At 40.3% G+C, this 25,266-nt stretch overlaps 1 protein-coding gene across 4 annotated transcripts in view; it reads left to right on the plus strand.

The window, feature by feature from the left end:
- The window catches only part of lingo2 (leucine rich repeat and Ig domain containing 2), a 308,235-nt gene extending 290,072 nt beyond the window's left edge, over positions 1-18,163 (plus strand). For 3 of the 4 annotated variants that reach the window (XM_023959558.2, XM_023959559.2, XM_078953929.1), the window contains one exon: positions 15,244-18,163. In XM_023959558.2, the coding sequence (XP_023815326.1) occupies positions 15,256-17,097 (1,842 nt within the window). In that variant the 5' untranslated portion in view covers positions 15,244-15,255 and the 3' untranslated portion in view covers positions 17,098-18,163. Of the gene's footprint in view, positions 1-4,471; positions 4,569-15,243 lie in introns of those variants that run through there. The other variant, XR_013658499.1, reaches the window with a different exon arrangement.
- The last annotated feature ends 7,103 nt before the right edge of the window (positions 18,164-25,266 follow it).

Raw genomic sequence — 25,266 nt, forward strand, 5'->3', positions numbered from 1 at the left:
ACTTTGGTTTAAGTTATGCAGGCAAATGCTGCACTAGCTGTTGATCCTATGCTTAAATGCAAGAACCAGCATGCCTTGCAGCATCAGGATTGCTGTTGTGGGCTTAGCTCTCTGCGGAGGCAGCAGGTAAAGAAAAAGAAAATCCCTCCAGGCATCAGTGACTTACCGGCTGTAACACTGCCAGAGAGACGCTGTCCATAGCTTGGATTGCATTTGCTTCATTTTCTAACATCATATCATTGCAAATCAATTCGTTTTTTTTTTTCCTCTGTTCTCTGCCATTAGTAAGTAAAATAATTGAGCTCGAGTAGATCCCAACATTCTCCCTAATGTGGCAGAATTAATGATCTGTGATGCAGTTATTGATTTTCCACTCAGTATAGCAAGTGTAGCTTATTCAGATCCACCTTAAATCGTGCGCTTATGAAATAAAAAGCTGCGAATAACAATAATAATGTTATTCAGTGAAACTCATCCGTAGGATGGAAGGTTTTTATTATCTTAATTTATTGTAGTTAGGGTAAATTGTATTCCTATAGGGGATTCGTACACACAGATGTATTTTTCAACTGCTCTCTAACTCACAGATTTCGTTGTTTCCGAAGGATGCATGTGTTCAAATTGCCAGTGGGTTGGATAATTGCTATAAATGTTCTTTCTTAGGAAACAGAATTGTGCTTCTTTCTTCAAGATAGAATTACAAGAACTGCTCTTCATTTCAATTTTATTTCCAAAAAGGTCAATGTAAAAAAGAAAAAGACAACACATTTTTCCTTTGACTATTTATTCGGAGTCTTAAAGGAAAAACTGGAAAAGTGAGTGGTTGCTCTCTTCGTGGCCATATTTGGCCTCTTCTCCGTCCTAAATCTTGCAGTGAAGTAACATCTCTCTGGAGAGCATCCTGACCTGCTAAATTAGTAGTTTAAAGCACAATAGCACTGCATGAGAACCAATAAAAAGGTGCATTAATGTCGTATGAGACAAATGGATTTGGAGAGCGTAGGTGTAATTTATCAATGAAGAAAGTAAACAAGGAAATCTCAGATAATACAAGCAAATACATTTTTAAAATTCTTTTGGGGGATTTTTCATAAATGAATCTGGTCCTTTTCCTCAGGATTATCTTTACACTACAAAAGAATAACACCTTTATCTTTTTGGGCTTAATTTCTAGTTTATATTTCTTGTAACACTTAATATGAGTCTAAACTAACTTACTAGTTACTTTTCATAAGCATGTAAAAGCTTGTTTTGAGACAATAAATCTTGTTGGGTCATTTGATCTTGAAAGCATCGTATTCTAAGCAAATATTGACTTCTATTTTTTTTTTTTTTAGTGTGTGAATGGCTTTTAAATGGTTTCAAGAAACAGACTTGATTGATTTAGGGAAACTGAAAAGTCTTTTTGGATTCCTAATACAGTAAAAATGCATTTCAAAAAGTAAAGATCTTCAAAGTGTGATTGAAAGATGGGTATGAACAATTAGTAGTCTTTGGCTGTTGGGCTCTGGGCCAGAGACATGATGACTGATAGTGGTTGAGGCCAGATCACGCCAAATCGAAGAGCTGGGAGGAGAACGGGGCGGGGCTGGGACGGCTAAATTGTCTGGAATGTGGATAAAAATTCATTCATTTATTCATTTTCTTTACCGTTTATTCCCTTTCGGGGTCACGGGGTTGCCGGAGCCTATCCCGGCCACTTGGGTGTAGGCAACGGATGCCCTGGACTGGTAGCCAGTCTGTCGCAGGGTAGAATATCCTCAATCACACATCCATTCACTCTCACACTCACACCTATGGTCAATTTAGAGTTGCCAATCAACCTATGAAGCATGTTTTTGGATGGTGGGAGGAAGCCGGAGACCCCGGAGAAAACCCATGCATGCATATGGAGAACATGCAAACTCCACACAGAAAGGTCCCCTGTTGATGTGTTTTTCATGTCCCCCAGCCGGGGCTTGAACCGGGGGCCTTCTTGCTGTGAGGCAAGAGCGCTAACCACTGCGCCACCGTGGATAAACAAACGTCTCTAAATCTAAGGGCAGGAATTTGATTGTGATTGGCTGTGAAGAAAGTGAGCACTTTGGCCATTGGCTCAGAGGACTGATTGATGAGTGACGAATGTGAAGAATCAGCAACCCAGCACTCCTGAAGATAAAGTAGATCTTCTTTATTGAAATTGTGCCAAAGCTTCACTTATCAACAGCAGGACAGAAGTTTAAAGACCCACTCTGATCAAAGTTGTGTTTTTAATGTGTTTTTGTAGCATTTTTCTGACGGTGGAGGACAAATGCAAAGAAAGAGTGTTTATTTGCACATAAGGGTTAAGGTTAGCATTACAGGTTACGGTTAGGGTTAAACCACCTAACAGTTCCTGAGCGCAGCTGTTTCTGCAGCTCACCACTCCTCCAAGGGATGAATCAAATACGGAGAACACATTTCACACAGCTAGGTTTGTGAGAGATAATTAGACTTTAACTTAAGGTTTTTAATAACGTTTGGCCAACAACAAAATTCAGCCTTGGACACACTTAAAATACGTGCAGGAAATGCAGCAATGTGCATCTTGCCTGCACGTATTACGTATTGCCAACATGAATTTCCATCACTTTTTGTGCTGTTTACATACAATAATAACATCAGGCATGAAGAAAATGACTGTCAGAATTGCAAGTTTTTGTGAATTAGGAGCAAAGAAAAGTGTGGTTTTCAAAAACTTAGTAGTCCACAGACCACAATCTCCCTGCTCTGCTCCATTCTGATCCATCCACTTGCAGACAAATAGATCCATGAACGTCTTTGTTTTCCTCGTCTGAGCTGGAATCTGGATCTAAACTGTACGGCTGTACACCATTCTTGTAGGACTAGTAATGTTAGCTTGGGTTGTTAGGGCAGTAAGCGTGTTAACAAAGGGATGATGGGATGTGGGGGCATGCTTACTTTGTGCCAGAAGTCCCGCTCACAACCCAGAGGTGAATTTCTAATGAATTTCAGCTGTTGCAGAAACTGTCCTAGAAAATGACAAGGATTTTATTATTTTAGCTTAATAAGCATAATCATAATTAAATGCCACTGGAACCAATTTTACAATAGATCAAATAATGATCGGAGTGTGACTTTAAAAGGACAGAACTTCAAAAAATACTTTAAGAAATCTTGCTAAGACAAATTCTACCAGTTCAACGGGCAGATTTGTTCACTTTTAACAGGAAAAACATCCTGTAGGGTTTTTTAAACCTGTTTTGAGAAGGACACTTTTATAGTGTAAGGAACATGGTTTGTAATATAACTACATTCTCCAGCCTCTCTAAATGAAGAATTAGAGAATGTCCCAAACATGGGATTCATTTCTTTGTCTGAGTGCTTTTCTTGTTGTCGGATTTCAGATCTTGTTGTTTGATTCAGCTGTTCCGACTTCATCCTAAATCAGGGGTTATCTGACTGAAAAAAACAAGCAACTGACTCAAGTTTATCTCTAATTAATGAGGATTAATTGAGTTGTGACTTCGCCCCGCAAGCCAAGTGGAAGAGTAATTTGCGCACAGAAGCCTGTTATTGCCCCAAGGCTGTTGATCCACACTGTTAAGGGCTTTGGGTCCCCAAACTGTCAATAGGACAAGATTGCAGTGCTCATGCGTTGAGCATGTTTGCCTCTCTCAACAGTTTGCAGCAAGGCTTCTTCCATGTTTCTCTCTCATCTGCTTAAATAAATGCAGCAGATTACTGTAAACTGCCTTTGTTCTTTTAGCTATTTGTTTTTTTTTTTTTACATTCCTGCTGCTGTAGGAAATACTGCTGCTTCCCCACTTTAATTATTTTTGTTTGGCAGAATTGATGGCAGCAGAGTAGCTTAATCGTATCCAGGTCACATCCGGCAGAGGCTTCGGGTTGCATGAGAAGGCAGACACAGCCTGCTTTAACAAGGGAGTGGGGTGTCATTTTGCATGTTGGCCAGTTCACCTTAAAGCTGGGCTGTCTTTTACAAAGATCCTCTCAATAATGAATAAAGGAAAGCGCAGAGCTGTCTCTTCCCACTCATTATGATCCTTTCTGATTGCTCACAGGCCCTCTTTTGAAAAGGTCGGTTAATTGGACGCTCAGACTGCGAACTAACCTGCATGTTAATGACATCTTCCCTCCGAGGTAGCATTAATATAAGCTACAACCCTTAATAAAACCAAATAGGGGTTTAACAACCTTTACTTACGAAGATCACTTTAAGATTATACTGTTGTTTTGTAGTCATTTTGTAAATTAGATTCTTATTATGTTCCTCCATTACAGTAGGATTAGTTCTTTTGGACAACAGAAATAGAAATGGATGGATGGGTGGATGGAGAAATAGAAATGTATGCCAAGAGAAAACACACTGACAATTTAAGAGTTTAAAAAAAAACGCTGCCTGCAATATTTTCAACCTTCATTTTCGAGCTTTTCTGAAAGCCTTTTCTTTCCGTTTGTCTCTCGTTAGAAGCAATTCCATTACAAAGAGTCGGACCTGCTGACGTGAGGGCAGCCATGTCAGGTGTCGGTGCGTTTGAAAGCCTGCTTTTCCAGCGCCGTGCCCAGTATGCAGCACATTCACACTCTGCATGATTACCCATAATGCTGCTTTCATTATTGCTCTATTCCTCTGCAGCCCATGCATGAGCGCTCCTTGTTAATTTTCCTTCTTCTGCTGCCTCTCTAAGTGGTTTTTTTCTCCAAACTGTCTTCCTTGTCACAATATCAAGATGCGATGCTTTGATTTTGTTTTGCTTTCTTATAAAAAAAAGTGGTGATAATTGTTCACAAAAGAAAAGCAACTGTCTCTTACCATCAAATGGAAACACTTAGAGGTTTCTTTTTCTTTCTGTGGGAGAAAGGAAGTGTGCATTCCGTGCAGTGATCATTGCCTGCGGGCAACATCAAACACAGCATAAAACCTTTTCTAGAGGAGATAGAAGCTGACCGATTTTACAAGTGGCTTTTTATTGGTTGATTGCACAGAGGCCAGGTTGTCATCTAAATCCTTAAAGTGCTCGGGCCAAATAAGAGGACCCTCGTGAGCTTTCATGATGTGGAGACATGCTCTTCAGCTCCAAACCCAAGCAAAATGTTAACAACAGCAATTCTAAAAGCTTTGATGGGAGTTATTCTGCCCCCTGCATTAAAAAAGCTTTAAAGGATCAGAATACAGGACATCCAGTCTGATGGGCTCCTGCAAATCAAGAGAAATTGTTTTTTACTATCTTAACATTTCTATGTTTGTTCTCTATCAAACAGTGGAAATAATTAGCTGGTAATTTGTTTGAAACCAAACATGACCAGTGGGTTTCCACTCAACATGGCACAAACACAGAAACAAACTGATTTGTGATTACTTAACTCAATTGGTTCCAATGAAAACAAAGTCGTTTATTTGTTTGATGCCAAGTTTCTGCTCATCGTATCAGAAAGGTTCGGCTCAGAACCTCTGTGCTCTCTCCTGTGTCCGGGTTTCACCATCAAAACACTGGATAGGTTGACTTTGAGTCACAAGTTGTTAATTTAATTTAATTTATACTTCGTTATTTATTTTTAAACTTATCATTCCAACATTTGTTGGGTAACCATTCATTGTCCAGAGCCTTTTTTTATTTTTTTTTTCTAACTTTACATTTTCTTTCTACTAATTTACCTTTAAAACTGTTTTTGTAGCAAAGATTCATAATTATTTACTCCAGCTATTTTTTTACAACAAATATCTTTTCATTATATTACACGTTATTTTCACAATGACGATGGAGTTTTAGGGCCAGTTTAAAAAAAAACAAGTCATATATTAACGAGGAAAAAAAAACATCAAAGTTTTCAGTTTATTGGAGTCTAGCTTGAAGATGAAATATGTGGAGCCTTTTGAGAAGTTTTATTTCCGGATAAGTTTAAAAAACAAAGAGATTCAGAACCTTTTGGGGACTCAAAATCAGATTTTTTTCAGTGGAGCTGGCTTTCCGTGGTTCGGTATCGGTAAAGCAGAATTTCATATGTAAAATAAGGAGCTCAGAGACACGTTTGGGTGTAGAGGAGTGCTGCAGCCTTCATTTTCCTTTTCATTCACAAACCCTGAAGTTCTTCTGTCACATTACGTCATGAATCTGTCATCCGATCACCAATGCGGAAGTAAACAGTGTTACATACGCCCACTTCTTCAAATGAAACGTCTCGTTTCAACTTTAAACAATAAAGAGGAAGGAAAACAGTATGTTATATTAGCATTAAAACTGTAAAATGCCAAAAAAAAGAAGTGCGCCTCCTTAGAAGGAAGCATCACACAAACGTAGAGATCTTGTCTTTGGAAGAGGAAGAAAGGGTTGAAGTGGAAAGCTGCCTGCAGGGACACAGATTTCTTCATCAACAGCTGCAGAGATCCTGCAAGCCACCCATCAAGAAATAAAACATGAATCAATCGTATATCAAACAAATGAACTTCCAAACATTTGGAACGTTATCAATAAACATTCAGCTCACCTGTTCAATTAAGTTTAGTCGCTCTGCTCTGCTCTGCGCGGCGTTCACCTGCTGCTCTGTATGCTCACTTCCACTTTAATCTCGTAAAATTACAAGTTTTTTTCTCGTAAATCTACGACTTAAAATCTCGTTTTGTTTTGTTTAGTTTTTTTGGTAGCCCTAAAACTCTGTCGTACACAATAAACCTGAAACAGAAAAAAAAAAAAAGACAAAATTCTGAGTTGTAATTTTGTTTTTGTTTTTATGTAAAAATTGAGATCTGTTTTCCACTCCAGAATACTTTAAAGACTAAGGATGTTTTCAGACTGGACACATTTGGTTTACCCAAAGTGAACCAGAGTTCATGTCCCCTGATAATCTGGAACAAGTTTTCAGTCTGAATACACCCAAGTGGACCCTGGTCCGGTACCAGGAACTTTTCTTGGACTCATCTTTTGAGGTGGTCTCGTTTTTTTTCCATTCAGACTGAGCTCTGCTTTGCTTTGAATTTTCCTCAGTCTGAATAGGCTCAGTGTTTGAAGCTGAACGACCGGATCAAAACACTACGATGTAAACAGAGTAGGAATGTAGGAAACAAAGTGACGAGACACAGCAAATCATTGAAAGGCTGCTTTCCTCTGGGGCAGGTGTGAGGACATATCAACAAAGTGAATACATTTTTACTGTTTATCTCATAACTTTAATAAAGGGAAAATAATTTGTATTTAAATTTCAAAAAACAAAGAGCCTGTTTAGTTAATTACTGTGAGCGCGTGAGAATTGCTTTAGAATGAAAGCTTGACATTTCAATCTATCCAGGTGTTAATTCTCTTCTGTGGGACAATCAAAAACAAAGATGTCTGGTTTAATCATTTAGTCTAACCAGCTTTTTACATTAATTAAATCAAAATGACTAAAAAAACAAAGAATACAAATGTGGCCGTTTAAAGGTAGCATAAAAACTGTATTTTCAGCACTAAAGGGCGCAACAGATTATAAGGCACACAAAAGAGTCAGAGATAAGTCAGTACGTCAGTCAGACCTTTTTGACTGCCTTCACAGTTACGCTGTCTGAATTCCCTCCCTACTTTATAAATGCTAAAAATCTATATAGTGCAGGATTATTTAGAGCCCTGGATTTTAAACGCAATTCATGTTAACAGCGCTTTAATGAGCCTGGGTTCATCCAACCACATTTATTGCAGTGACATGGAAAATATGAGCCTCTTACAGTCCTCAGCATCCAATTCAATGATCATGCTTACATTTCTTTGATAAAGCGTTCGTCACCTGCATGGACTCCAAATCGAGAGGTCAGAGCAACACAAAGTCATACTAATAAGTATGACTTGTCAGACTTGACAAGCTTTGGGGAACATACGCTTTGGGGAATGAAAGCAGCTGAACAAAGGAGCAGTAAGAAACTGAATACAAGGGCAGAAACCTCAGTTTGAGGTACTCGAACTCTGCTACTCCTGGCCCTCCATTTTCGTTTATCCAGACAAAAAAAAAGTCATTATTATTTAGTGACACAGTAAGGAACTGTTCTCTTTATGTTCATATTTTCTATTCTGTAGTCATTGAAGCACTTTCATGCAAGTGCATGAAACAACGGCATAGTGTGGTCGACCTCATCACTGAAAAACGGCGGTTCACATCAGTGCTGAGTCAGACACCATTAGTGTTATCGTCCCACACTCAGAATTCAACCCTGAACTAATATGGGTCAGAGGCCACATTATGGGAACATTTTCATGCTGTTTCTTTATCTGACGTAGTCTTGCAAGATTTTTATACTGGATGAAACTTAAATCAGAGGAAGCTCCCTGAAATTTGGAGATAAAGTAAATGAGAAATAGATAACTGAAGGGTAACCCATTCATTCATTGAAAAACTAATTTAAAAAAATGTTATTGCAACCGTTTGCCCTTTAGTACTCCAGTGGTTTTATATATATCTTTTTTTTTGGTGGAATTTACATGGAAAACAAACGGTTCTGGAAGTTCTGTGAAATCTGGTAATCCAGCCCAGCCCCAGATGTAATTGCATAATGTTACTCCTGGGCGTGTTCACACATTCTCAAGCTGTATGTGCGTCGATACCCAGGACATACTTCAGCATGAGCAAATGATTAGGTCTGAGCATTAAGCTGCTCTCGTCCAGGAGTGAATAGGTGAGAGGGTCACATCATACGCTGCCACTTACTCTGATTACACTCTGTCGCAGAAAAAAGAAATCCAATCACTCTCTTGATTAGACTCCCTCTGGGTAAACTATTGAGTAACATTCTGACATTAAGTAGGTGATATGTATGTATATGAAGAGTAGTTTGTGTCTTTTCAAATCTGAACATGTTCAAATATGCTACATTTTCTACATTTGTTTTAGGTTCTGCAATCATTACTCAACTGGAGATTAGTTTTTATTTGGTCAGGACCTTCTGACATTAATTTTTCTGTTCACTGATAGTTGAGCAGAGAAGATAATTCCTATTACCATATTTTTCAGAGTATAAGCCCCTTTTTATTTGGGCCAGGGTTGTAGTTTATACTCAGGAGAAACGTATACTGAGATGGTTAATCCAAGGGAGAAAACCCAGGAGCAGGAAGAACGCCCCGATCCAATAGTTCACTCGATAGGCTTTACTGCCAAAAACCACAACACCAAAACAGGAGCATAGAAACGAAGATGCTCCAACACAGAAACAAGAACAGACACTGTATAAATAGACACAATCATAATCAACATAATTTAGAACACCTGTGACTCGCAGGAGGAAGAGGAGGACCTCCAGGAGATCACAGTTGTGGCAAAGTCACGGTTCTTCATGACATAACCCCTCCCACTACGTCCGGACACCAGACGGACAACGACGAGGTTGATCAGCGTGGTCACGATGGAAACGCGAGACTAGGGAACAGTCAACGATGAAACAGTCAGGGATCCACTGGCGATCCGCTGGACCGTAACCCTCCCAGGTGACCAGGTATTGTAAACCTCGTCCCACCCTTCTGGAAGCGAAGAGAGCCTTGACGGTGTACACAGGACCTCCATCCACGATACGAGGGGCTGGTGGGGATGCTGGAGTGTGTTGAAGAGGAGAGTCTCTGGCAGGTTTTAGCTTGCTGACATGGAACACGGGGTGTATTCGCAGAGAGTGAGGTAGTTCCAATCTCACGGCCACAAGGTTGATAATTTTGGAGATGGAATATGAACCAATGTAGCGGGGAAGCAGCTTTTTGGACCCTCCTTTTAAGGGGACATCTGCGGAGCACAGCCATACTTTGTCTCCCACCTTATACTGTGGAGCAGCGGACCACCGATGATTGGCCACAACCGAGAGTCCTTCCTGGTTCCGCAGCAGCTTGAGCCTGTACCTGCTCGAGGTTCGACACCGTATCACAAACGCAGCAGGACTAGAAGAAGAGGCCAATTGTTCCTTGCAGGGAAATAGAGGTGGCGGATAACCATAGGCTGCTTGGAAGGGTGAGTACCCTGAGGAGTTGATAAGTGAGTTGTGTGAGTACTCAGACCATGGAAGCTGAGATGATCCCCACTTCAACACCAAGGAGCGCAATGAGGAAGGCACAAACAGACACCCATCTGGACAGCCAGCAGGTACAGTGGCAGGATTGGGAACAAAAGCCTTTACCTTGCGCTCCAGAAACCAGCGAGTGGTTCCAAACACCAGGTGAGGAGGAATAATAGGGGTGGCTTCAGCAGGCGTCTTCCAGCTGGAACTTACGTGAGAGGACGTTGGGCTTGATGTTCTTGCCTCCCAGACGATAGGACAAAGAGAAATTGAACCTATCGAAGAAGAGACCCCACCTCGCTTGGCGAGGGTTTAGACGCTTTGCAGTCCTGATGTACTCTAGGTTTGTATGGTCTGTCCAAACCAAGAACGGCTACTCAGCCCCCTTTAACCAGTGACGCCATTCCTACAAGGCTAATTTGACAGCTAGCAGTTCTCTGTTCCCTGTGTCATAGTTTCTCTCTGCAGGAGTGAGCTTGCAGGAGAAGTATGGGCAGGGATGGACTTTATTATCAGACGCTCACTGTGACAAAACAGCCCCCACCTCAGATTCAGACGCATCCGCCTTCACAATGAATTGTTTGGAGGGATCAGGCTGAGTCAGACTAGGAGTTGTAGAGAAACTTCCTCTTCAGCTCGGTAAACGCCTTGTCGGCCCCCTCATCCCAAACAAAACGTACCTTAGCCGAAGTGAGTGCATGGAGGGGTGCAGCAACGCCTCTGATGAAGTGCCTATAAAGTTGGCAAACCCGAGGAAGCGCTGGAGTTGTTTACATCCAGAAGGAACAGGCCACTCTAGAATGGCTTTGACCTTGGTGCTATCCATCTGTCCAATGTTTCCAGGAGAAACCACTTGCCCAAGGAACCGAGTTTGCGTGATGTGGAACTCTCATTTCTCGGCTTTACAGTAGAGATGGTTCTCGAGTAAGCGCTTGAGTACAGCTCTGACGTGCTGCACATGGGTATCAAGATTTTTAAATTTTACTTTATTATGCAATTTACAACTCCTGATATACTTACAGTCTGGAAAATATGGTTATATAATATGTGGAAAAAGAACGTGTGACTTAAAAATGTCACATAATTGTTCCTCAGTCACTAAAAGCGAGATCTGTCAATTCTTTACCAATATGATTTTGGTAAAGACCCTGGTAAATCTGCTTGTGCGTCTTGTGATCTACAGACTTTTAAGGCGTATGTAGGCAATTTGCATGTTTTGGGTTCGATGAAATGGAACTGTTGTGTCGTCTATTAGTGCAAACTGACTGAATACAAATATCTTTTTAGACAATTTAGATGTCTCCAAGCAAACATTAATAGATTAACTCTTCTGTTTTGCTATTGTGTTGACTGTTTTGTTTGTCCAATTCCAGTAGAAATGATCACAGCACCAAAGAGTGGCACCTCAGTAAATACAATGACTACATGTGTGGTTTCCACCCACACTGGTGTCACACTTGTCAAGTAAAAGGCTGCAGATTTGATATTGTGTTTCCTTCTGGGTTTAGATAGAATTGAATTAATTCTCAAAACAGCATAAAGTGGGTGCAGGAACCATGTTCAAATAAAACAAAAAGCACCAATGGCTTGCCTTTCACTGGAATAATTAAATAAACCTCCAAAGTCTTTGGTTTTTACTCTCTACCTGTGCTATGTACCCGAACAAAATATGCAGGCAAGGCAAAACCTAAATTCATAATCATATAACCAATTATTTCATTGGTTGTTAGAGTTAATGGCAGACCCTCTAACACAGACCATCTACAGAATCTATCCCCGGAGCTGTTCTCATACTAAGGGTGTAATGATTAATCATTTTCTAGATCGATCTGTCTGAGGCAGAATCGAATCGACCTGAACCATTAAGAAATTGTCTCAAAATGAGAAAAATTGATGATCGAAACAAAATTGGAAAATACAGTTTGGATTGAGACATGATAGGTTTATTTTACTATAACATAAAAATTACCAAGTCATCACAGCAGACAACACACATGTGATGACAGCAAAAACGGATCAGTCCATCATTCCTGTGCAATGTGTGGAAATTAGCAAAGACATGTGACCATCCAGTGTGCTAGAATGTTCTAATAATGTTCCCTTTGGATTTTTGTATGTGGAAAAATGACAGTGGAACAGTGGAAACTAAAATGTGAATGGATTTGACTTTCATAATTGTTTATTTGTACACACATTTAATTTACACTTGAACATCTTGAAGAAATACAAGGAATCTGGAAAACTTTGCCTAAACTGTTTAGTACCAGGTAATTATCTCTGAGTCATACTGGTTGAAAATTTGGCTGAAGATGTCCTGGATCCATTTTAGGTCAGTGAGTCGAATGAATGAATGAATCAGATCGATCAAAATGAACAAAAATCTAAAGTGAATCAAATCGACAGCCACACACATTAAATATTGTTAATAGGAATTGTTATAGCCCTATCACAGACAGTAGTGATTATTAACCAGGAGCTTGAATAAAGAAAGTCCTAATGGAGAATTCCAGTTTGGTAATCTTCCATTTATATTTAGTAAATTCAAAAATGTCATTTTCATTTAAGGAAGTTCAACTAGGTAAAATTAAGTTTTTCGTTGTTGTTTTTTTAAAGTTTTAGAAACATCCTGCTGTACTTGACGGTAACCCAGAAGTGTCACGTTTGCTCTTCTGCGGAGAGACAAAACAGAGAGGTCCTAAACAGGAAATGCAAAGAGGATCATACCATTCAGATGGATCAGTGTGATGATGGTCAAAAGCAATTCTCATTTTTTTTTGTAGGTTGACCTGTTAGTGAGAACCAGGCAGGTTGCTGACAGACTGTGGAACTTTGTCTTTTTTTCTCTAAACCGACCTGGCTCATTTGCTCTGCTTCTACTTCCTCCTCTGCCCAGACATAAGTGGAGTGGTAAATTGCTTAGTGGTAAAGCCTGTTGTGTCTACAGTAAAATGATAAAAGCACGAGTGTGCTTTCCTGATAACAGGCAGCCAGGCCCAATCACATGCTAAATGTCTCGTTCCTGCAGCAGACATCACTGAATCTCTCAAAAGTGAGCTGCTGCATCTTCACAAGTTAGTTTTCCATAATCACACTAGTCTGCATGCAAGAGTCTTCGCATTACAAAATGAAAGGTGCAATCAACTGTGTGTTTGTCCACAAAGCACAGAGAGAATGTGAAGGTGTGTTTGCAAAGTAACTGTGTCTGAGAACTGGAATGAGTGAGTGTGACGTCACCCAGTCACATCGGACAGAAAATGCTTTGCTTTCGGCTCCAATCCAATGAAGACAATGCAGTCGCCATTTTTTCACAGATGCTGTCATGTTGAAGCCAGATATCCTCAGTCAGCAGTGATTGTTTTGAGTCACTCTTAGTCACATTTTTATGGCAACCACCCTCACCAATCAGAAGTGAGCTTGTTGGAAGTCCACAATACCGCAGGCTCAGGAGTCTGTCATTTAAAGGTTTTGAATACTAGATATGAAGCCACACACTGTTATTGAGGCATCTGATTGGTTGGTTTATAACTTTAAAAATTTGAACAACAGAAAAAAAAATGTCATTAAAAAAAGAGGATTATCAAGATGTTTAAAAAAAAAGGTATCAAGGAAAGAATGGTTATTCTGACCAAAAGAATGACCGAGTAACAGCTGTTTGTTTCTCTATAGAAGTCTGCAAGATTTTAGCTATTTGGGACCAGCAGGTACTTCCTTTTTGGAACACTAGACACTAGGGGGGGTGGGGGGGGGGGGGGTCACTCAGTACAGTTGTCTTATACAGTCAATCCTTCACACAAATAACCCAGACTTCTGTAACACATCACATCAAAGGTTGTTTTTGTTTGCAGCAGAGAGTAAGTACAGATCACCTTATTATCAAGGCCGATTAAAGAAAGTAATCTAACGAAGCAACACTGATACCTGAAAAGAAGGTATCTCTGCAAACCAATGTATGGGAACGCTGCATATGGACACGCACACACACAGATGTACACATCCACATCAGACACACTAATTGCTGTTTGGACTCTCTAAAAAAGGTCAAATCAGTGGGAACTGGGAGAGAAACTGCTACTACTACCTTCATGAGTAAAGTGAGGATTTGTTCTGTTGACATTTATACCAAGTTGAATGTCCATTTTTCACACTGCGCTGAGATATTTTACTCGACACAAGTATCCTGATAGATCTTTCAACATGAAGGTCAGTCACTCAGTGGTGAAAACCAAAGTACCAATAGATAACAACGGAAAATATTTAATCTGGTGAACTGTTTATCTGAATGTGAACTCCTGATGCACTGTGCCAGGACACGCAAGAATTTTCTTTCCCAGGCTTTCCATATGTTTCCATATAATGGGTGTGTCATGGTAATATCTTCGCAGTATAATCTATTCGTACATCCAACAGCCTTAGGATAACTTTAGATTGGTCTCTTCATCATCTGCAGTGTAGCCCATGACACACCAGATGAAGCAGACACTGTGCAACCATTGCAGAACTGTCAGCATAAGCATGTGCACTACATGTCCACTACACCCATTCATGCTTCCCCCTTTATTCTTTTACATGACTCACATGCGTGTGAGTTGGTCTTTGAATGAACAACCAGCACACAAAAGGCGCATTTGAGTCAGACCAGGTGTGATTTTACGTAAAATTTTTCCCCAGAGAAATTATTTTACAGAAAATAAAATTTTTAAAACAAATATAGGATTTTATGTTAAAAATGTTCAGAAACTGTAATAATCCCCCCTTTTTTATTTGAACTTAAAAAAGAGAAAGCCATCAGGATGTGATGTTTCATTTTGAATGTTTGAGAAATACTTTTCATTTGAGTCTGTTATTAAGTTTTTACGTCCAACTTCCAGAAAGAGAAAAAAAAACATGACAGAATGCAGGAATTGTACCTAATATTGCTTCAAAATAAAGATTTTTTTTTTTAAAAAGCACAATACCTAGAAAAAGGATATTTTAACTTAGCCCAGTTTTGTGATAATGACACCATGATTGGTTGACATGATATGAGCATGAGAACATGCCTTGTTATAATCAAGCTCCCATACTTTAATAAGAAATGTTTGAGTTGCAAGTTCCATTTTGATATGTTGACAACATCTAATTTCAAAGATTTCAGCATTTTTCTCCCTAAAATGTGTTTTTTTTTCTTGCAACAATATATAGTTTTCTATGCTAAGTCATTAAGACTTGTGTTTAACTCTATTTTTGTTTTTGCTTTTTTGCAGAACCGTGACATAATGGTGGACAGTATGAGCAAAGCCATGCCGCACACGGTCGTCTCATGCTGGCAGCCATTCCTGGGACTGGCCCTTGTGGCAGTCTTTGTGAGCTCAACCTTGGGATGTCCCTCCCGCTGTGAGTGTTCAGCACAGAGCAAAGCAGTTGTGTGTCACCGCAAGCGCATGCCCACCATCCCGGATGGCATTCCAACTGAGACCAGAATCCTGGACCTGAGCAAAAACAAACTGACAATGATCAACCCAGATGACTTTATTGCATTTCCTGGGCTTGAGGAGTTGGACCTAAGTGGAAATCTTATCAGCTACGTTGAGCCTGGAGCTTTTAATGCCCTATTTAACATGCACTCACTCAGCCTTAAGAGCAATCGTATCAAGCTCATTCCTCTGGGCGTCTTCACAGCTCTAACAAATCTTACCCGACTGGATATAAGTGATAACAAGATAGTAATCCTACTGGACTATATGTTTCAGGACTTGCACAACCTAAAGTTTTTGGAAGTGGGTGACAACGACCTGGTTTATATTTCTCACCGTGCATTCAGTGGACTTTTAAGCCTGGAGACACTCACCTTGGAAAGATGCAACCTGACCGTTGTTCCCACTGAGGCCCTTTCCCACTTGCACAGTGTGGTCAGCCTCCATTTACGTTACCTCAGCATCAGCACTTTTCATCCATACTCATTCAAAAAGTTGTTCAAGCTGAGGCACTTAGAAATCGACAACTGGCCCTCTCTTGACCATGTTCCAGCCAATGCTTTGCATGGTCTGAACCTGACAACGCTCTTCATAACCAACACCAACTTGTCATCTTTCCCCTATCAAGCTCTTAAGCATCTGTACTACCTGACACACCTAAACTTGTCTTACAACCGCATAAGGCACATTGAAGGCGGAATGCTGATGGAGCTAGTCCGGCTGCAAGAGTTGCATTTGGTCGGTGCTCAGCTGAACGTCATCGAGCTGTACGCTTTCCAAGGTCTGCGAAATCTTAAAGTCCTCAACGTGTCTCACAACCATCTGGATACATTAGAAAAGGGAGTGTTTCAGTCTCCGGAAACTCTGAGAGTTCTTCTGATTAACAACAATCCATTGGTTTGCGACTGTCGTCTCATGTGGATTTTACAAAAACGTCAATCTTTGTTTTTGGGGGATTCGCAGCCAGAATGCAGCAACCCAGAGAGCAGTCGTGGACAGCCTTTCAAGGAGTTTAAGGAAACGCTTCTGTCCTATTATGTGACCTGCACCAAGCCAAAAATTCGAGAGAATAAAACTCAAACAGTCACCGTGGATGAGGGCCAGCAGGCAATGTTGAGATGCAGTGCTGATGGAACACCCAGGCCTATTGTGTCTTGGTTGTCCCCACGTCGTCGCGTATTGACGAATCGGAACCATGGAAGAGTGATGGTCCACAACAATGGCACACTTGAGATCAAATCAGCAGAGATGCAAGATAGCGGGGTGTACCTTTGTCTTGCCTCCAATAGTGCTGGGAACGACACCTTGATGACATCCCTGGCAGTCAAGAGCCTGGGATCCCTGTATGCCAACAGGACCCAGTACTACACAGATCCCAACAACGCAACTGCCAACGGAACGACCAGCGTGACCCTCGGTTTGGACCTTAAGACTATTTTAGTGTCGACAGCTATGGGGTGTTTCACTTTCTTGGGCGTGGTTTTGTTTTGCTTCCTGCTTCTTTTTGTCTGGAGCAGAGGGAAGGGAAAACATAAAAACAACATAGATGTTGAATATGTGCCTCGATCAAAGTCCAACGGCACAAATGTTGATTCAGATGAGGGACAAGCTGGTCCTCGCCGTTTTAACATGAAAATGATGTGAGTACTTTTATATAAAGAGAGAAAGAGAGCGGTCTGAGACTGGATTGTGGAAATACCCAAAGTACAATGTATTTTTCTGAAAATAGGACAACTGAACTTTTTACCGCTGCAGGGAAAGAAGTTGTCAAAACCTTTAGGGTATCAATATAATGAGCAGAACCTTAAAGCACTGTATCTTGACATAACGCTTGGATAATGTGGTACAGAAATAATGGAGAAATGGAAAGAACTCTTAGATAATTGCCAGCTGGCAACTTATCTGATGAGAAGAGGAAACAGTTGTCATCATGCTGACTTGGAAGGAAAAGACATCATATGTCATCTTTTTGAAATTTATATGGCCAAAAAGAAGCCCTCTGTTTCGGGTTGATTCTACAGACTCAGCAGGACCATTGTACAGTACAAATTTGTATCTAAGCTATTAAACTACTTTGTTTAGTCTTGCACCATGTTAATTCACAAAAGAAATCAATGAAGAAAAACCATCTTTTCTTTAGTTCCGTACTATGTGTACCTAATATTTCATTATGTACATGTATGTACATATTCATTTAAAAGAACTATTCATAGCAATATCCATGGGATGGATGAATCAACACTGCTGTAAACCCACATGTTAGGCAGGAACATTTCTCAGAGTTTCCATTCAATCAGGAAGGGCTTTTATGGCTGAATATTTGTCCCTGTTCCTACAAAAACATATGGATGTGAAAGACTATAAACTAACAAACCCAGAAGAAAAGAGGACTTTACAAAGACCAGTACTTTACTACTGTTCAGGGTCTAATATGATACAGTGATCATCATGCAAATGAACCAGTATTGATCAAAATACAAGCATAAGCCATTTTGTTTGAATTTTGTCTCATTTTATTCCTTTACCTGTATTTAGCAAACTACGTGTGTCATTTTTTATCCAAAAGTGGCATCTGCATTGCTTTCCCCTGTTGAAAATTTGGACTTTGTTGTGGTAGTTCTTCATTTTGCTGTTGAATCATTTAGATTGTGAAAACTTCAAAAGTCACAGATAAAAAATGGATGTGAATAAAATGAAGATGTATTTGTAACAATGCGTCTGAATGAATGGCTATCACATGACCAACCAGGGTCCTCTTCAGCCTTTTTGATGGACTTTAATGAAGACAAGGGGTTCAGCCAGTTATGCTTTTAGAACTCAAAAGAACCATAAAATGTTTAACAATAAATACATTTAGAAGCATATAGCTTTTAACACATTATACATGTTGGACGATTATTCTTAGACCATATATGTAAACTGTGAAAACTATAAAAACACAACAATCTTTTTAGTTTGAGTTTTTGTTTTTTACTTGATTCATCCGTTGACTTAGTGTAGAAAATTACAAGTAATTATACATTGAAAGCTTTGTCTGTTAACTTGTCTGTTAAGCTGCTGGAAAAACCTAACTTTAGACAGTTTTCTAGACATAAATGGTCTATTTTTTACTTTAGGCTTTATTTTGAAAAATGCCGTTCAAGTTGGTCTATAGCATATTCATTCAAAAAGAGTCTTGATTTGCAAATAACACTAGAGCCAATGTTCCTGACTGAAAGACTCATGACTTTTTGAGTTTAAGTGAAAGCTATACTTTTCACTGTGCTGAGACCAATAAAAGATGCAGTGATGCTGATGGAGGATGAGGAACAGGCAGGTAAGTAATGTAACACAGCGCTTGGAAAATGCTTCAGAATGGCGGTGATGTGACAAAATAAGGGGCTTCTAGAGAAAATATCAGTGGCTGTGCTTTGGACCCGGTGAAATCAATGAAAGAACTCGTGCAAAACCAAAGAGTACTGCAGTAGTTGCTTTGGGAACCAGTGGGAACAACCTTAGGAGACATTGATTTAGAGGGGAAGATCCAGGTTCCGACAGTGTAGTGTGACTTTTAAATTAATATTAAAACCTGTTTGACCACTGTTGTTACTATGTTAAGGTATTTTTTCTAATTCTTGTAGAACATTCCCAATTGGTACTAGAGGTACACGAAATTGAATCTATCAGATAGATATTACTTAGACCAGCATAATTAGCATATTTGAAAATGTTCCAGATTCAGGTTATCCGTACAAAGTCATTTTCCTGCAACAAGTACCTTCACATTATGAGATTTTTGATAACTGTAAGTAATGCTGCTTGTTGTTAAATATGAGTCAAACCATCAACAACTATAAATGATGTTTTAGATTTTTTATCACAACAACAAAGATTAAACTGGCTAACACTCCTGGGACAAAACCAGGCTTCTTTTTAATTAAAGCCCTTATTTCAGCAACCTTTAGAGCTGCACAATCAGAGCAGGGACAAGCTCATTTAATCAACTGGGGAAATGTAAAAGGACAAAAAAATCTCCTGCAATATTCAAGATGAAGCGGGACAAATGCCATATTTGATTTTGTCACATCATTTTTATTACCATTTTTAATACCTATGAATGCTGCAATCTAAGATTACATAACTAATATATATTAATCATTGTATTGATTCAAGAATTGTGACAAAGAAGGTTTAACAAAACACTGAAGTTGTCTCTCTGAATTCATATTCAAAGAGCAACCACAAATTCGATGTCACGGGCTGATCAGTAAACCTGACTGCTGCTGACATTACAGCCCTGTCTCTGTGTTGGAGTGTCTGGATGAATCAAGACCACAGTGGACAGTCTTTCCTATGTCACTGGAAGATGATGAAATTATCTACAGGAAACACGTTGCCCACTCTGTGATATTCTTGTCAGTGCAACATATTTCACCCTTTAATAAGGTAAGTTTGTTATTATTTCTACATTATGGAAATTCTTTGTTTTTTTAAATTTAGTCACTGATTCATCCTCTCTTCCTTTTGTCTTCTATAATCAGGGCCATCTGACTTTATTTAATGCGTTTGTCACATGCATTTGCATGGGGGTTGACCCGTACAGATTCTGCAGGTTTTTGGGTTGGCCCGTACAGGTTCTGCAGGTTTTTGGGTTGGCCCGTACAGGGCCGTAGAAATGAGCGGCTGCTTATTACAGGGAGCACAGGTGTGTCTTGCAGTTCCCTTAAGGTTTGTATGACCAACTTAAGGGACGTCATAAAAATGGGATGTACCATTGTCGTGCATGTGGTAAGTGTATCATGAAGTATGTTTAATGATAATATACACTTATGAAGTACGAGTGCTGCTGTCATATGGTGTCCTTAGCATTCTAGTCATTAGTAAGTTCCTTACTGATTGCGTGCAAATGCAAACACGCGTTTTTTAGTCTTTCTTGTTCAAAACTCTCGCGTTCATGCGTGGCTACACAGGTTTCTACAACCGTTTTTGGACTCTATGCTAGAAACGTGCTGCTATTAAATGCGTGTTGCAAGTTAAACTAGGCTGAACTATAACCCAATCAGGGACTCCGATATTGTTGCGGCCAACGGATGGCGTGCCCTTTAACTGACGAAATTACCGACCATTTACAAAGCATTCATGAAGCAGAAATGAATAATTGTGATTCGTGCCGAGCTGGAATTCTATGACACCAAGTTTTTCATGTATCAGAATAGAGCTGTGAAGCAAGAGCAAGATTTGCGAGATTTGCACGACTTCAACATTTCATACCAGAAATCTTCCAACTGTAGGTGGCGAACATGCGCTAGTAAACAGTAGAAAAAAAAGAAGCCCCAGTGTGTCTGTAGCTTCACCCGCAGCATGCCACTAGAAGAAAATGTCCATGAATGTTTTTTCTTTACAGACTCACCAAGTGGTCTAAAATCTTAAAATTGCTTTACCCATTTTTCGCCCACTGATAGCTTGTATCTAGCCGTAAGGATAGTTGTGACTAAGGCTTAACCCTGTCCTCTGTTATCTTTCTGTCTCTACTGTCGTCCTCCATCCACGAATGGTATCTTTGATCTTCCTCAAGGCCTTGTTCTTGACATCTCTCAAGTCAGCATTCTGTTACCCTTGTGTGCTTTACGCCCCCTCTGAACATCTCCAAAGTCATCTCTGATGTACACATCTCTGATTCTATCTGTCCTTTTCACCTGAAGGAAACCTCATGTGTGCCTTCACCTTCACAGATGTTCCTCCACCTGCTCCCTGCTCTCACTACAGATCACAATGACATTGGCAAACATCACAGATTGAATATTTCCCGTCTAACCTCATCTGTCAGTCTGTCTATCACCACAGCAGACTGAGAAGGGGCTGAAAGCTGATCCATGATGTGAGTTCACAAATGCAAAGCTCTGACCTTAGCTTGATTTCTACGAGTATTTCCTGTCACTTTATTTTGTGACTCATCATCATTCTCTGTTCTCCACATATTTTGCTCGTCTCCTTTGCTCTTAGAAGTTGCACCGGTACACATTTCCTTAGGCATCTTCCAGATGTTGCTGAAAAATCAACCTGCACCTTTCACCTTCGAATCTACTGGCATCCTTCAAGGTGACACACCAAAGGCCTGATTTATTTTGAGTGCATAAAAACATGAAAAAACTTGACAGCGCTTGCAAAAACAAGCTGCATATGACCCACTAACCGGATTAGATCTGTCTAATCTAAAGGCAAAACAATGCTCAAAATCAATCCTGCTGTTTGCCATTGATGCAAGGCATTATGGGCGTTTCTAGGAAAGTACAAAAAATGGGGAGGAGAAGAAGCCAAGTGATTAATGTAGAACTCGCAATGTGATTTATTAAACATGAAGGAGGATTGTCTTTCTACATTACACTTCTACCTTTGAGGTCTCTTTCGTTCACAGTCTGCTCTCCTCCATTTCTATAGTGCTCTTCTTTCTTTTCAGGCCTTGGATGCTGCACGTTACCCCTCTTTATTCCTTTTTGTTAGAGCAATATGACCATTTTTAGAGCAGATACGAGCTGATTAGCTTCCTGGTCTGTGTTGCAATACTTTAGCATTTCATCTGTTTGTGTTACAGAAAAAAAGCTCACACCTCATGTGCAGAAGAACCATTTTCAAGGACTGCAGTCTCTTTCATTTGGTCCAGAAGCACCACAATTAATTTTGCTCCTTCTCTGCTGTCCATGGCATTGATTTAACATGTGCTGTCACTAAATCCTCATTTGCTCTTTGCAGATGTTACGATTGCCCAATTGCTCTCAGCTGATGAGCTGCAAATCCTAATTAACCCTTGTGCTATCCTAGGCATTTTAACATTGGGAGTTGGGTCATCTAGACCCACTAGACAGTGCTCTGAACCTTTTTTTCTTCAATGACTTGTGATCTTCACTGGTGTCCATGGATTACATGAAATCTTTCCACCTTTATCCACCTTTGTCATGGTAGGAATAACACGTCAGTGTAAGGGGGGGGGGGGGGGGGGTCATCTAAGATAGCACAAGGGTTAAAAGCGTGTGGAATCCTGCACTCTTTGGTAGGCATTTTAAAGTCCCACTCAGATCTTTTGATCTATTGTAAAATCATTCCCAGAGGTCTTTTAATTAGGATTATGCCATTTTTAGCCCAACCCCATAAACCTGTGTGGTTTATGCAGAGCAGTAGCAGTTTATTAGAAATTCACCTCTAAGTTGCGGCCAAGACTGGTGGTGCAGAGTAAGCCCATCACCTACCCATCATCCATCTGTTTACACACCCTCCTGTTAGCTCAGTCCCCTCACAACCCCAACCCTAACATTACTGGTGCAACAAAAAGGGCGAGCAATATTGGAGCAAGCCAGTCATACAGTTTTGATCCAAAGTTCAGCTCAGACAAGGAAAACGAATATGGACATGGATATAGTCGTCCACAAGAGAATGAATCAGAATGGTACTGAGCTTAATTTTTTTTTAAATATATCCATCATCAGAAAGAACATGTTAAAACTGGATTTTCATCAGACTGGATCTTTAAGGCCCAAAGTGGGCTCCTATCAGTACCAATGAGTATATAAACTGAGTACATCCACTGTAGCTTTGTATGGAATTCAGAATATCGTTTTTGCTTTTTGGCTGCATCATGATGAGACTTGTTCAACTGCATTTGATCAGCCATACTGTCATCACTGTGTAGCTTGCTTATTCTGCTTCTATCCCATTTTGACTATTCAGACCATATTTAAGTTGATCCTAATAAGTGAGATCATTTTGTGAAGCAGATGGGAGTCTCTTCTTGGGGTACCTAATGCAATTTCTGTTAAAAGTTTTTAGCACAAAATGTCTTGATGTGAACGGCACTTGGGGGGGATAAATGACTTATCGCCAGAATTATTCTCAATCAATCAAACAGGCAATTTACTTCAGTCATTAAGACTGAAATGACGCACATTGTCTGAAAGGTCAGGCACACTCATAAACTTTTAATTCCGCGAATAATCAAGTTTCACTCACTAATAAAAGGAGAAATAAAGGAGATGACTTTTTTTTCATTTTTACTTACTCATCAAAGGAAACTACTGTTATTAATCTCCTAAAAATGATTATAAAGTCTGCAAAAGAGAAAACAACAGATGTTTGTGTGGTGGTTGTACTGACAGTTTCTTACTCATCCCCCTTAGCTCATTTAGTTCTCGTTTTTAGGGTCTCTCCGGTGTCTTGATCACAATCTCAAGAGTAAAATTTGAGGAAAAAACTCTAAATGAAAAGATCAGCAATCAATTGATTCATGTCAGGGAGTTTGGATGATAATTAACTTAATTTAAGGATCAACTTAAGATAGTAAAGGAGAAAAGGATTTATTTTGATGAAGATGCTTTACTTCAATAAATAGTTATTACCACTTAAACTATGTAAAACACAATGACCAATTCAGGTCTGTGACACATTTTTTATCAGTTAAAATCTCCCAGTATAAGATTTGCTCCCTTAATATACATGTTTTATTGATGTTTAAGTCTCCCAGACAGATAGATGCTGAACTAATCCGCGTATCCTAACACGAGGCTGACAGATGGGAGTTGACGTTGGACCCGGGCGCCAGAGCACATCTAGGCGCTCGGCCCAGAGCCCACAACTCACCCACAGCTCCATCCCCCCCTACACTAACCTCAACAACCCCCCTCTCCCTACACCTCCCTTACCCACTCCTCTCACTCCTACTCCCCTCTGTGTAGAGGGGAGTAGGAGCCACAGCAGGCCCCCGGCGAGGCAGCCCCCAGGCTTGTCGAAACGCTCCCACACTCACCCACAATCTTCTGGGGTGGCCCCTGTCACCACACAGCGACCCCTGCTGGGCCTACCGACCCCCCTACACTACAGGCCTGGCTCCTGCCCTGGCCAGATTGACCCCCAAAACCCCCCACCGCCCTGAGAGGACCCAGGCAGGTAAAGACTGGCCACCCCTTCCCCCATCCCACCTATGCACCGCATGCAGTGTGTGCTGCAGGTAAAACGGGGGGGTCTCCCGTGGGGTGGCGGGCCCCACTGCTGCCTAACAGCAGAGCCCCCTTCTGGCCACAATTAACTCTTTATTGATGGCGCAGTCACCAGCATCAGGAAATAGTATCCTTGAATGACCTTAACTCAACAACCATTTATGCAATGAACATGTTTCTAAAGAACTGTGAAGCTGAGGAAAACAGTTTTGAATTGATATGGACTTTACATGGTAATCAACTGGAATTACATCAATTGCATAAACAGTTGAAGCTTTACGGTAGTTTAATGAATGTCAACAGTGGGGCTAAACCTCTGGTGTTAAAGGACTAAAGGGAGTTTTTTTTTTAAGTAGCCTACATATAGGGAAGTATATAAACCCACAAAATATGCACCAGTTTTTAAACATACTTAAAAACAGGAGCACCTCAGATGCCCTATCTTTAATGGGTCCTAAATCCGAAATAAAACTAACAAAATAATAGAAGTCACTCTGTGATACGAAGTGAAAAGTTGTTCAGGTGAATCAACAGCAAAAAGAAACTGCAGTCCAGTTCTGACCGTAGTATGGATCTTAAAGTCCAACTCTGTTCCTTTTGGTCTTTTTATCATGATCATGCCATTTTTAGCCAAAATCAAATAACATTTTTTTGTTTTCTAGCTCCTACAGAGCGGCAGTAGCGGCAGTTATTAGAAATTATGAGCTGTGGACGAGACTGCTCATTTCCAATTATCCCTTTGTTTAGACACTCTCCTGCTAGCTTACAGCCGAGCGATATTGGAGCTATCCAGCTGCACAGTTTTGATCCAGATTCCAGCTCAGATGAGGAAAACAAAGATGTACATGGG

Source organism: Oryzias latipes, chromosome 10 (genome assembly GCF_053564925.1).
Source record: "Oryzias latipes strain Hd-rR chromosome 10, Olatipes_Hd-rR_3.1".
NCBI lineage: Eukaryota > Metazoa > Chordata > Actinopteri > Beloniformes > Adrianichthyidae > Oryzias > Oryzias latipes.